This window comes from Protopterus annectens, chromosome 14.part0 (genome assembly GCF_019279795.1).
Source record: "Protopterus annectens isolate FY-2018-M chromosome 14.part0, PAN1.0, whole genome shotgun sequence".
Lineage (NCBI taxonomy): Eukaryota > Metazoa > Chordata > Ceratodontiformes > Protopteridae > Protopterus > Protopterus annectens.
This window is the reverse complement of record NC_056748.1, coordinates 1,144,394,478-1,144,407,272: the sequence shown is the minus strand read 5'-3', so window position 1 is coordinate 1,144,407,272 and position 12,795 is coordinate 1,144,394,478. Positions and strand designations below refer to the sequence as shown.

The 12,795-nt window shown below is 36.8% G+C and overlaps 1 protein-coding gene across 1 annotated transcript in view; it reads left to right on the top strand.

The window, feature by feature from the left end:
* CDH23 (cadherin related 23) overlaps positions 1-12,795 on the top strand; it is a 2,508,764-nt gene that overhangs the window by 2,304,534 nt on the left and 191,435 nt on the right. Inside the window, exons 35-37 of the mRNA XM_044056944.1 lie at positions 9,551-9,745; positions 10,670-10,783; positions 11,988-12,117. Of these exons, the coding sequence (XP_043912879.1) occupies positions 9,551-9,745; positions 10,670-10,783; positions 11,988-12,117 (439 nt within the window). The remainder of the gene's footprint in view (positions 1-9,550; positions 9,746-10,669; positions 10,784-11,987; positions 12,118-12,795) is intronic.

Below are 12,795 nucleotides of genomic sequence, written 5' to 3'. Positions count from 1 at the left end.
TGCAGAATTTATAGTCTGAAAATGACCAAACCAACTATAAAGCCCTCTGGCTAATGACATTATCTCACATTAAGCCTCATTGTGTGCTTACCAACCCAGACAGACCAGGCTACCTTTCTACTGACAGTAGATTTGCAGTTGCAGTCTTAATGTAAATGACACACTTTCAGAAAGACAAAGGTGAAAAGGTGCCAAAAAGAAATCAGTCAACTAGCTATAAGTAATTACAAGTCAGATCAAAGGCAGATAAGCCAGCAATGAGGAACACACTTTAAGGCAATTCCAAATCACACCAACTGTTTAAGTGGAGGGCTTACCAATTTCATCTGTCAGTGCCCAATAAGATGAGCAGAGGGGATAAGCTTCTAGGGCAAAAGGTATATAGAAGATGAAAAGGGGAAGATCTTCCAAGGCCAGAAATATAGTGGGGCCGGGTGGCTCAAAATCCTCCAAGTTTAAAAGCACAACAGAGAAATGGAGGGTATGTAGGACACATAAAACTGATTTAAATAGCAAGATGCGTAGTATTTTAATTTAGTTTAAATGCATATCCCTGGATGCAAAATGTAGTCCAAATGCTTTATTTCCAAGCTTCCAAGAGTCCAGAGACTAAGACGGCTGACTGCTCATGCAATGTAAAATACCACAGGCTGAATTTAATTACCAAAAGCTCCAATTACAACTCACAAAGCTGGCCACAGCTGCCATTTAGTTTTAAGTTTGAAAAGTAAAACATAAAGGAAAAATTAAAACAAGCTTAGTACTGTAGCTGGAAAAGTCTCAAGCAAAAACAATGCCTTGCAGTTTTGATTTCACGTCTGCTAAAGGTTCTTAGTAATATTAAGAAGGGTTCATGCAATCCTGCATTTAAATCCATGGGCAACTTCTTGTTTATGCATAGAAAACATTTCTCTTTCACTAGTCATAACTGTATAAGCCTTGATCTTACCTTGTATGAAATGCTTGTCATTATTCCCCCTTTCCTAAACAGGATAAAGCAGATATTAAAAAAAAATGTGAAGGTTGTTTTTTTTTTTTTTGTTTTGTTAAACAAAAAACATTTCTATTAAATTATCACGTATTGCATAGGCAATCTTAATATAAATGAAAATAATCCATACCATACAATTTCAGTTGCAAATATTATGCATTACAAACCATGCTGACACAACTGTAGCAGAAAATATATACATCAATTATAATATATCTAGTCATTGTCATTCAAATATTACATAGCTTATTCAAATCCTGCCTTCTTTTAAACCGCGTTCCTATCCTGCGTGTACTGATCCCATAATTTATTTTATTTATTTTACATTTGTTTACCGGGACTGTCCGGCTGGACAGGATCATAACAAGAGAAGTAAATATGTAAAAATATTGTGAACAAATGACAGTTATGATAGTAAGAATATGTTTAGTTGTATACATGATAAACCATAATTCCCATTTTTCCTATGTAATTTGCTCCTACCTTTTTCTAAAGATCCCAATTTCAGTTGTTTTGTCTCTGTTACGATTGCTTTTTTGGCAGCCATCATAATTAGATTCAGCAAGGCCTTACTATATCTAGACAACTCCGATTCTGTGTCATAGCTCAAAAAAATCATTTCCTTACTTACACCAATTTGCTCACTCAGTATCCCCAACAGAGCAGTCTGCAGGGAATCTTTTAAGTCTACTAACTCATTAAGCTCCCTGAAAATATGTTCCCAGTTACCTCTTTCTTACCCCTGACACCTTCAACATTTGCTGTCTACCTAAGGAAAAAAATCTTTGTAGTCTACTTGGGGTATAAAAATACCTATGTAAAGACTTCCAAGCAAAGATATAAAATCTTCTAGACTTTGGTGCATATTTGGGAAACATATTGGGAGACATACGTACGTCACCCCATTGTTTCTTTGTGAATTGCCGATCCAGTCTTTAACCCAATTCTTTCTAACCTCCTCTGATTGATTCTTATAGTTATCATTGCAATATTCTGTATGCTCTGCTAATTATTCATTTCTTAATGGCAACTTCTGTTCTAGAATCTACTGAAAACTCTACCAGTGCTGGTCTTTCATTTATGACACCCCCCCATTTCTTTCTCTTTGCCTATTCACTGGTATAAATCCTTGATAGAGAAGGGAATCTCTAACCTGCAGTTCAAATAAGTTCTTTGTGTCTTCCCATTATATTACTATTCCCTCTCTAGTTTTTCTGCTCCCAATAACTTGGTTCCTTTGACAATTTTCTCCAACAAATTCCACCCCCCTCTTACCTATTGTCTATGTCCCTAATTGCAGTCATCCCTATTGGCAGAATCTCCTTTCTCTTTTCCTGTGTTGATTTAATTCTTCGAATACTTTCTTAATATAATATTGTGTAGGATTTTTGTTATTTTTCTTAAATGTCTGCATCCAAAATCCTAGCCTCTCCTTGTTTCTTGAGCTTTCCCCCTGTTTCATCATTATCTCTTTCTACTCTGAATTATAGTTTTCTGCTTGTGCTATCTATAGGAGCTAACTGTATTGCTTTGAAATACCACTTCAAATTGGGTAATCCCAATCCGCCTTGTTCTCTTGGAAGAACAACCATATCCCACTTTAGTCTTGCCGCCTTCCCTTCCCAGATAAAAGACTTCAGCTCTTTATTAACTGCCATCCACAACTTCTCCTCTGGTTGATAAAAATACGCATGTCTGACCTGTGTATAAGACTAAAGGGACAAAAAACATTTTAACCACTTGTATCTTACTCTTGATATCCATATAAAACAGCTTCATTTTCTCAGTTTTTGTAATATCTTTTGTTTAGTCTCTACCCACATATGCTTAGCTGCCACACCGGAATCATTTTGAATACATACTCCTAAATACTCGTTTTATCATGCCCCCAGACATATGAATATTGTTGAACGAATTTGTGTGTGGGTACATAATTTACCACTACTGCCTTTGTTTTAGCTTCATTCATTTTGTATCCTGAAAAGATTTGAAACTGTCTCAATATGGTCCACAACACTGTAATGCCCCTTTCTGGTTTTGTCAGGTATAAAATAATATCATCTGCAAATAGAGCCAGCTTTTCTTTACTACCATACAGATTATATCCCTGAATTTCTGAGTCCCTTATTTTCTTTACCAGTGGTTCTTCTAAATATAATGGGAATAACAAAGGAGACAGAGAGAGAATACCCCTTCCTGGTTCCTCTGCTCAAGCAGAAATTATCAGACAGGACCTACCCACTTTAATTTTCACCTCCAATCTCTCATATATCCTCCTAATCAACCTGATAATTTTATCAAGGAATGCAAATGCATCCATTTATCTGCTCATAAACTCCCAGCTTACTCTGTCAAATGCTTTCTGTACATCAAGATCCACTAACAACAGTGGTATTTTCTTACATTCTGCTTCTCTCTGGATCTTCAGTGTTATGTTAATGTTGTCAAATGTTTGTCTCCCCTCCACAAAAACACATTGATCCATATCTATAAATTTTGACATCCCTTTCGGATTTTTTTAGCCATTATAGACATAAACACTTTATAGTCATGGTTTAGTATTGAAATGGGCCTGTATGAAGCTGGATCTGATGGATCTTTACCCTCTTTAGGTATTACATTTACCACTGCTTTCTTCTAGAACAGTGGTACTTCTCCTCCTCTTAAAGTACTGCCTCTAGCCTTGGCATATTTCATTCTTCCATAAATATTTCCATTTGTACCTTTTCTTGATTTCCATATTTATTTGCTTTATATAGACTATCACAGAATTTCTGAAATATTTCAAATACTCCTACAGGATCTCTTTGTTGTAGGCTCCCTAAGCTTGGTGACAGCCCTTTCTACTGCCATAGTCATTCTGCTAAAAGTTTTTGTGCTCTAGAGTTATTATCAAAAACAGTTGCTTGACAGCAATCTTTCTAACCTCCTGCATTTTATTGAGATAATCCCTTACTTTTTGTTTAGTATTCTGCAGTTGCTCTTCTTCTTCTGTGGGATTCCCCCTGTTTTGCAGTACTTTAATAATATGTTAGTCCCTCTAAATAATTCTCATTACTTCTTAACCATATCTCCCTTTCTTTTATTTCCACCCTATTTTTAAACTCCACTTTAATTGTATTCTACTCCCTAGCAATATTTAAAAAAAAATTATCTTCCCTAATAGCTCCTGAATAATTTCCACTACCCATTCCTTAAATACCTCTCTTTTCAGCAGATGCATGGGAAAGTGCCAATGTCTTTTTTTTTATTTCATTATCCCGTGTTTTTATTTTAGTTATTATCGGTGCATGATCTGAAATAGTTACTGGGTGCTTATCAAGACTTTCATTTACATGCACATGTTCCTGTGAAATGTAAATTCTGTCTAGCCTAGGCCAGTTTTTGTATCCTGGGGTATAATATGTAGATTCATTCCAAACTCCTAGTACTGAATTTGCATCTTCCATGCCAAATATTTTCATCATTTTTTTAAAAGTCTACCCTCCTTTGTTACATTTTCCCTTCTAGGCCCCCAACCACATCTTCACTGTTGCAAACCAAATTCCAGTCTCCACCTATAAATAATATTCCTTGCTGAAAGCTGATTATTTCTCACATAATTTTCTTAAGCTCCATTATAGCATTTTTTGTGGAATATGAATACATGCAGTGTAATCTTCCTCGCTTGCCAGTAGCCCCTTAGTACTGCATGTCTACCATTATTGTCTTTTTTTATCGTATTGTCATTATTGGAACTCCGCTTGCAATTAATTTAAGTACTCCTCTCTGCATATGCCCTGGGTATTCTGGTGAATAACCATCCTGAAAACATTTCTTTATCAAATTCACATGTTCAGTTCTTTCCATGTGTGTCTCCTGTAGCATAGCTATTTGCACTCTACATTTTAATATAGTTCAATACTCTTACTTTTTTGTATTTATCTGTGGGACCATTAATTTTTAAAGACATAAACGAAAACATAATTTTCTTGAAAAAATATTATTTTCACCTTTTATGTGCAGCAGCTTTTTTGTTAAATGTCTAGTTCTAACTTCTGTGCTGTATGCATGTACTATTTGGCAGGTTGATCTTTTAAACAGTTGTTTCTTGTCATCTCCAATTGAGCTTGTGTCACATCTTACAGAACTTTTTGTTTTATTGAAAGCCTTCAATCAAAAATACAAACACTCCCCCAATACCCCCTAAAATCTATTAATGTAATAATAACATAAAAATATGTACATCTTCAAATATTGAAGTTTTACTCTCCTAATATGAACAAATGTTCCAAACTGACAACCAGACACACAGACATGAGATAACCTAAAATAAAAGTTATCCATGCTGACCATTGGTACAGCCTGTGGTTCTTTTAAGAGCTCTCTCACTTTGTGTTACCTTTATAGCTCTCTCAGCTAAGAAAACACTTGAACATTTTATCTAAGCCATTTCTCTTTATTAGATTGTCTGCTAGAGACATGAGAACCAGAACAAAACTGTTTACTAGAAAAAAGCCTTATAATATTCAATATTCGTTTTCATTTGCTTGCTTTCAATTAAAACGTTTTACTAGATGAAGCTAATGGCCTTAACCCCCTATGCAAGAATGAGACAAAGCATGCTTTTTTCTTTTGTCATGCTCTTTTAAATGGGTCTTTTTTTACACTGCAATGCCTACATTTCTTAAAATTGAACAAGTAGAAAGAAAAAAAGAAAGAAAACAGGAGCACCTATTTACATTAGTATCCCCATTACACTTAAAAAAATAACTGAAAAAACTTGCACTATTATATAGTGCTACTAAGAAAAATATGTCTTTCTTACAGTTAACTTTCTCTCTCTCCTCTTCTCCTCTTCTGAGTATTTTTTCTAAACATTAATAATATGAAGTGGGGCATATGCTTTAAAGTCCCATACAAGTTTAACAAAGTCCAAAAAGTCCAATATTTCCAGATTTTGTTGTTCTATTCCTGTTCATCTCCCTCTCCCAAACCATGTCTCGGCTTAATTTCCAATGTAGTCTCAATTTTTCTAGTCAACTCTTGTACTTTTTTCCCCTCTCTTAAGCATTTTCCATTGAAACACTGGAAAAGGTTTCAATGGCACAGTCTAGCTGTGGTTTTTATTTCTAGAAAAACAAAAAGTAGAATCTTTTTTTGTTTCGCAGCTCACTTTTTATTGGACAGACTTTTGTATTTCTTCATGGACTTCATTGAAAACTGATTTTGTTCCTCCAGGGAAAGATATTGTCAAGATAACTGGGTACAGCAGTTTGAATCTCATGCCTGCTGCTTGACATTCACTGAATAATGGGATACATTTACTCCTCTTCTGTTTGGTGTACAATGAGTAGTCATTCTCCACAAACACTCTGCTGTCTCCCATTTTAAGTACTTCATTCTTCTGCCACAGTTTTGCCAGAATCAACTCCTCCTCCTGGTAAGATTGTATCTTTACTACTGAAGGTCTAGGTTGTTTTCTCATAGCCAGGTTTGGGGCATACACATGATGTACCCTTTCAGTTAACAATTTATGTTGTGAAATACCAGTCCAGTTGCTATTTGTGCTTTCATAAAATTAATATGGTCTGCTCCTTCCAGCTTCTTGGGTGCAACAGAACATGTCGGGTTTTCCCTACCTGCTCTGTCCTCTAATTGTATTATTTTTTTGAAACATCTCTTCTTGTACAATCTCATATTCAGCCAGCGTTTTCTTCATTTCAGCCTCTGAATTTTGCAGTTCTATCACCTTATCTGAATATCTGTTTAAATATTCTTCCATTTTTCCAAGCCTTTTATTGTTTGTGCTGATGTACTCCATCAGTGTTTCGTTTATTTCAGTCAGTTCTGTATGCAGTTGCCTTATACTTTCCTCTATGTTACTCAAAGTCCTTTCTGGAGCTTGCACTGCTTTTTGCTTATAGCTGCAATACTTTTCCCAGTAAGTGTTTTTCGCCTTTTGTAGCTGATTTTCCTTTGGGTCCTCTGTATTTCTTTTTTCCTGGCATCCAATCAGTGCACTTACTAGCCAGTTACTGAAATTTACCAAGAAATCTAGGTCCACTAGCTTTCTGTGCAAAAGTTTTATTTTCACACTGTAAGAGCTGTTACTCAATGTGCAGCCATCGTGGAAGTTCAAAATGTGAATGTACAAAATTTAAATAAGGTTGTACCTGGGGAGTGGTCAGCATTCTATTTGCTACAGAATACAGAATGTGCAAGATGTACTTCTGAATGTGATATAGAACCACTGCTGCAAAACACATTCAAATGCAGTTTTTGCTTTTGTCCAGAATGTTTGTACTGCTGCTTTCATTAGTTTATTTGCAACAGAAATATGACATGTTTGCCGTATCCCATGTGCTCTTTTATCGTATCATGCCTTGCATAACCGTACATGCTAGCTTCCATCTGAAAGTGTACATACATGTATCTGCTTACATGTTTTGTTCCATGTATTTGTATTATGCGATTACTATTTCTTTGATAATGAACACATTCCCCAGTATGACATGGAATTGTCATTTTATGGATCTGTTTACAGGATTTTCAGATATGCAGTCTGACATGACTGAATTCTAATTTTGAACACAAATTATTTTAAGATCTAGCATTACATCTGATTCTCCATAGCTGTCATTTTCTAAAACCTTTGCCCTAATGAGGGTCATGATGGTAGTTAGCTGAGAAAAGTAGACTAGACATCCCTGTCCCTGGTGACTGTCTACAGCTTATTCTGCGATATTCCCAGAAATCTCCAGATGAGCTGAGAGATACAGTCCATCCAATGTGTTGTTGATCTGCACCCTGACCTCCCACTAAGCTTTGCATGGTACATCTACTCTAGGGGATGAGTAGGGGCCATCCTCATATGATACCCAGATAGCCTCCACTGACTCCCCTCAACCAAGTGCCTGTGCATCAAGATCTTCAAATGTTACTGAACTTTACACAATGAGAGAACCCATCTACTCTTCAAAGAACTCTCATGTTCCGCTAACTATATTCATGATTTTATCATCTAATTCAGTACCCAAATGTCATGGCTATAAATGAAGATGGAGTACAGACTGACCGGTAAATTTGAGATTCATCCCAGGACTCCAGTCTCAGTTCTCCCCCATATTTCAGTACACACCCACAATGCTATCACTGTTGTCCCCCATTCATAGATCAATTCCCCAATCCCCTCTAGCTTGACTTATAAACAACCCCATGATGCTTAAATTCCTCCACTTGAAGTGGTTCTACTCTCACCTGCAGAGGACAACCCATTCCTTCTGCACAGAAACAAGACCTCTGATTATGAGGTTCTGATTTTTGTTTCAGCCATGCCACACCGAGCAGTGGGTTCAGTGCACCATGTATATCACTATCACTTCAGATGAACAGGTCAACATCATCTGCAAATAGAAATTATGCTACTGCCACACAAAACCATCATAAAGGTGGGGAGAAGGGGTTGGCTTCTGCAGACACAAGTTATTAAAAGGGTATGATCAGTTTTGGAGATGCCTTTATGTTCCTGAAAGTAGTATCAGCAATCAGTTGCTTAAGTGATGATCAGTCACTGTTTGTGTGTTAGGAATTGTAACAAGGAGCAAATGGCTAGAGTTTAGAAAAGCACTGTAAAGTAAATGTATAATAGCACTTTGCTTTGCCTGAAGTTTTTTTTTTTTTTTGTTCTCAACTTAAGGAGGACATTCTTTGATCTTCACATCTGATCTGAGAGGAGGTCCTTATCTTCATACTGGGGGGGAGGCACAAAATATGGTCATTGCTTAGAACACTAGCCAACCTTGCTAGAGCTCTGCTTCCACATCTCTAAACTGGACACTGTCTAGACCTTGACTAGCAATAGATATCCTGTCCATAAAAATAACAAAAATGAGGGAAGACTAGAGATTCACTTGGTTAAGTCCTTTGACCAACATGAACCTATATGGCTTAATTCTGAGTCTGCAGAGAGAACTTTCACACCTGGGATCATGACCTCCTAGTTGCAGAGGGGATTGAGTGGCTTTATAATCTTTAGCACTATGTTACCTACAGGTTTAATTTCCTGGGAAGATAACACCTAGAATACTGCTCTGAGAGGAGGAGTCAGAGAACTATCAATCCAAAATTATCTTCTGATAATTCATATTAACAGTCTAAGAACCTCACTCTGAACAATGGCATTGGGACTCTCTCATGGAGCAGTGTTTACCAGCAAGTAGCTGATGGCTTGGTGATCCACAAAGCATATTTTAGCTGAGGTAGAAAAACTTACCTTGAGCCACCATGTGGGCTCAGCATCTGCACAATGAAGGGTTAGCACCAGGTGTGATGCCAGTCAAATGGACAGATCTGATTAGGGTTTGTAATTTCTGAGATCCTACAACTGAACTGAAAACAACTGACTATAAGAGTCTATACTAGTTATTTTGGAAGCCTCACAAAGACTCTCTCTATGTTTGCTGTTTAATTGTCATTATAACAGATGCATGCAGATGACGTTAGAACAGTTCTCCTTATAGCTCTGGTGTTCATAAATATCTTTGTCTTGATTAATTTAGCTTTATCCCATTTAAATAGGAAATCCCTCCAGGATCCCTTATATATCAAGTTTTTGCAATAGATCGGGATGAGGGATTGAATGCAGAGGTCCGTTATGCATTCCTGAAAACAGGGGCTGGTAGTAAAGATTGGGAGAATTTCAATATCGATCCTATCGGTGGAAATATCACCACAAGTCTCCGTCTAGACCGTGAGAAGCAAGCCCTATACAGTGTAAGTATAAACTGAAAGTAGGTAGAAGCACGTGTTTTCTTGTGACAGGTGATGAAAATAGAAACTAAAGCAATAAGAAAGCAAAACCTGCTAAACAGCTAAAGTCAAAAGGTATTTGTTTTGGGAGAGATGGATTTTTAAACCATAAATAGAGATGAAATGAAATGCACTGGGAATCATAGTGTTACTGAGTCCTTTTTTGAGCTGTGTTTATAGATTATGGAGTAGATTTCTTTAATTTTCCTGTCCAACCTCCAACCCCTCCCTTTCCTTTTATCTTCTAGATATTCTTTTAGAAATGGATGACGTGCAGTAAGTTCGAGACATGGAAAGGACGTAGTCATCTAGACCCTGAAGCTAACTAATACTATATTATCTTTCTTTTATGCAAAACAGCTGTGTGCAAAGCTCATATTCTCTAGTTTACCTGCCACTGCAATTGTTTGCAGTCAGCACCTATTGTCATCCATTTCCGAACCTGCAGCCTTACCTCTTCTTTCCTTAGATGGTGTATAAACCTGCTTAGGGAGCATGTCACATTGGCAAAGGTAGTTTAATCAAATGCAAAAAAGAATGACTACTGTTCGCTGAAACTACTTTTACCAACAGCGGAGTTTGCCTTTTTCTCACTACAGTGTGACCTCAGAGTTGATATACGTATGTGTGTAGGTCCGCAGGGTGTGATTCACTAAGTGCAGTCTGGCGAATGGTTTTCAGTTTGTTTGCATTTTTCAAAGCCACCTTCTTGACATGAATGCACCTTATTCACAAACCTGTGTTACCCAAGTAGTCTTTCTTCATGGGGAGCATTCTTATTCATAATGTTTGCTGCAAGTTGCTTTCTAAACATAACTATATGAAAAGAGAAACTCTAATAGAAAACACTATGCTGTACTTATGTAGCACCTTGTCTTTTGTTTGCAGGTTGTCCTCTTGGCGTATGATTTAGGTCAGCCTATTCCATATGAGACCACCCAACCTCTCCTTATCTCCTTGATTGACATTGACGATAATGAACCAGTCTTCCTCAGGCCACCGGTGAGTCTGTTGCTTTCATCATGATCATATCTGTATAACAAAATGCATAAGGCAACATAGGCGTGTTACTGTTTTGGCCTTACAGTTAAATATTTAAATAGGCCACTGAGCAAACCCAAGTTTGCCTCACCTGTACAGTTCATGGAGTCTACCATTTTAGCCAATATTGTACTGTTGACTCATTTTTCTGGTTTGCTGCAAGTACAAACTAAACATGTAGTGGCTGAAATTTAATTTGAACACCAAGTCTGCATGCTGCAAATTATCATGTCCGAGATTTTAATACTGGGTGCATAATTTCATAGAATGTCCAGATTTTTGCACCTTAGTTTTGGTCTGCTGCTTGGTTTTCTTGCAAATCATTTTGGGTAGCAGTCTCTAAATAACGATACACATTTGAGTTTCAGACTTCATATCCTTTAAAAAAATGCATGCCAATGCAAAAACTAATGTTTTTGTAACTTTCTAAGTCTGTGAGAGGATTTTTTTTTTAAATCCGTCACTATTTTTGGCCTATGTTCCTCCACCCCACCCCCACTATTTTTTGGTTACTGATAAGAGATTGCAAGCTATGACAGGGACAAATAAGTTCTCCTTTATGAAGTTTTATAAAATCATTTCTTCCAACAGGTATATACTTTCATGATGTACTAAGAATAGGTCATTAGTGTAGTTTGCTTTCTGTGTTTGTTTAAAGTGTTTGTGTAACTTATCCATTCTGAAGTAATCAGTAATCAGATATAGTGCTTTGCATATTAATCCTTCACATTTCACAGAAACTCATACCTGATAGACGTTAGAAGAGTATTTTGTATAATTTCTAACTAAATTATTGTTGGACAACAGTTAGAGAGCAATCCTGTTCCCCCTAAGCAGCATCTTTCTCTCGTCCTTTTATGAATGAACATCTAAGTAAAAGGCTGAATGAACTAAAGCCTGACATGGAAAGTGTGATTTGAAATAAATTAAAACCGAGAAATGTTGTGCAGTATTCTGACACTGAGAGATTCAAAAGGAGGAGACAAGAAATTGTGCTTAAATGGTTCTTGTTATGGATGCCTATATGATAGAGAAGACAGAGGCCATTCAGGGACTGATGGCCTTACAGGAATGCCATTTTTGACATAAAGGCAGAAAAACTGCAAGACATTTTAGAAGTACCTAAGGTAATTTTTAAGGGCTTATATATTTTTTGTCCTTATAGAAAGGAAGCATCCAGTACCAGGTTTTGTCAGTGTTAGAGCACTCCCGCTCTGGAACAGTGGTTGGCAATGTAACAGGGGCAGCTGATGCAGATGAAGGATCTAATGCGATTGTCTACTACTTCATAGCAGGTAAGACTCTCAGACTTAACCAGACAGTTGTGTGAAATTCTTTGTGCTCAGATTTGACGCTGCAACATCTCAATGATTTGTTGTGGTAACACGTCTAAACAGAACAATGTTGTACCTAAAAAGGTGATTTGTTGAAACAGAGAATAGCAACTGTTGCTAATAATAAAGGGAATTTTCATCTGTACAGTGTTATGGCAAGTTAAAATCAAGACAGTATTATGACATGAGCAGTTAAGCCAACACTGAGACTTTTTTTTGGTCTTCTACACCATTTTTAATTAATCTGATTTTTATAACAATTATATTTTGACATTCCCCTCCCACACTGTTGCTAAATCTTTGATGCCCATGTAATCTCTGTTTATTTATATATGCAAGTTGATTAGCCTTCATTCCCAAGGAACAATCTGATTTTTTCAAGTGGATAAACCTTCGCTAATAGGGGATATAAATAACAGGGTGTCAGCATAACAATAACCCATGGCTGTGTGTGGGTAATGCTGGATTTAACCATGGTTGGTGTGGCTTGGTCAAGAGGGTGAAGCCTGAGTGACCAAACAACGCCAGCCTTGGGTAAATCCAATATTACCCATACCCAGCCATAGATTCATGCTATTATACAATGACATTATTTAAGAAAAAAGTTACTTCTTCTTCTTCTTTTGGCTACTCCCATTA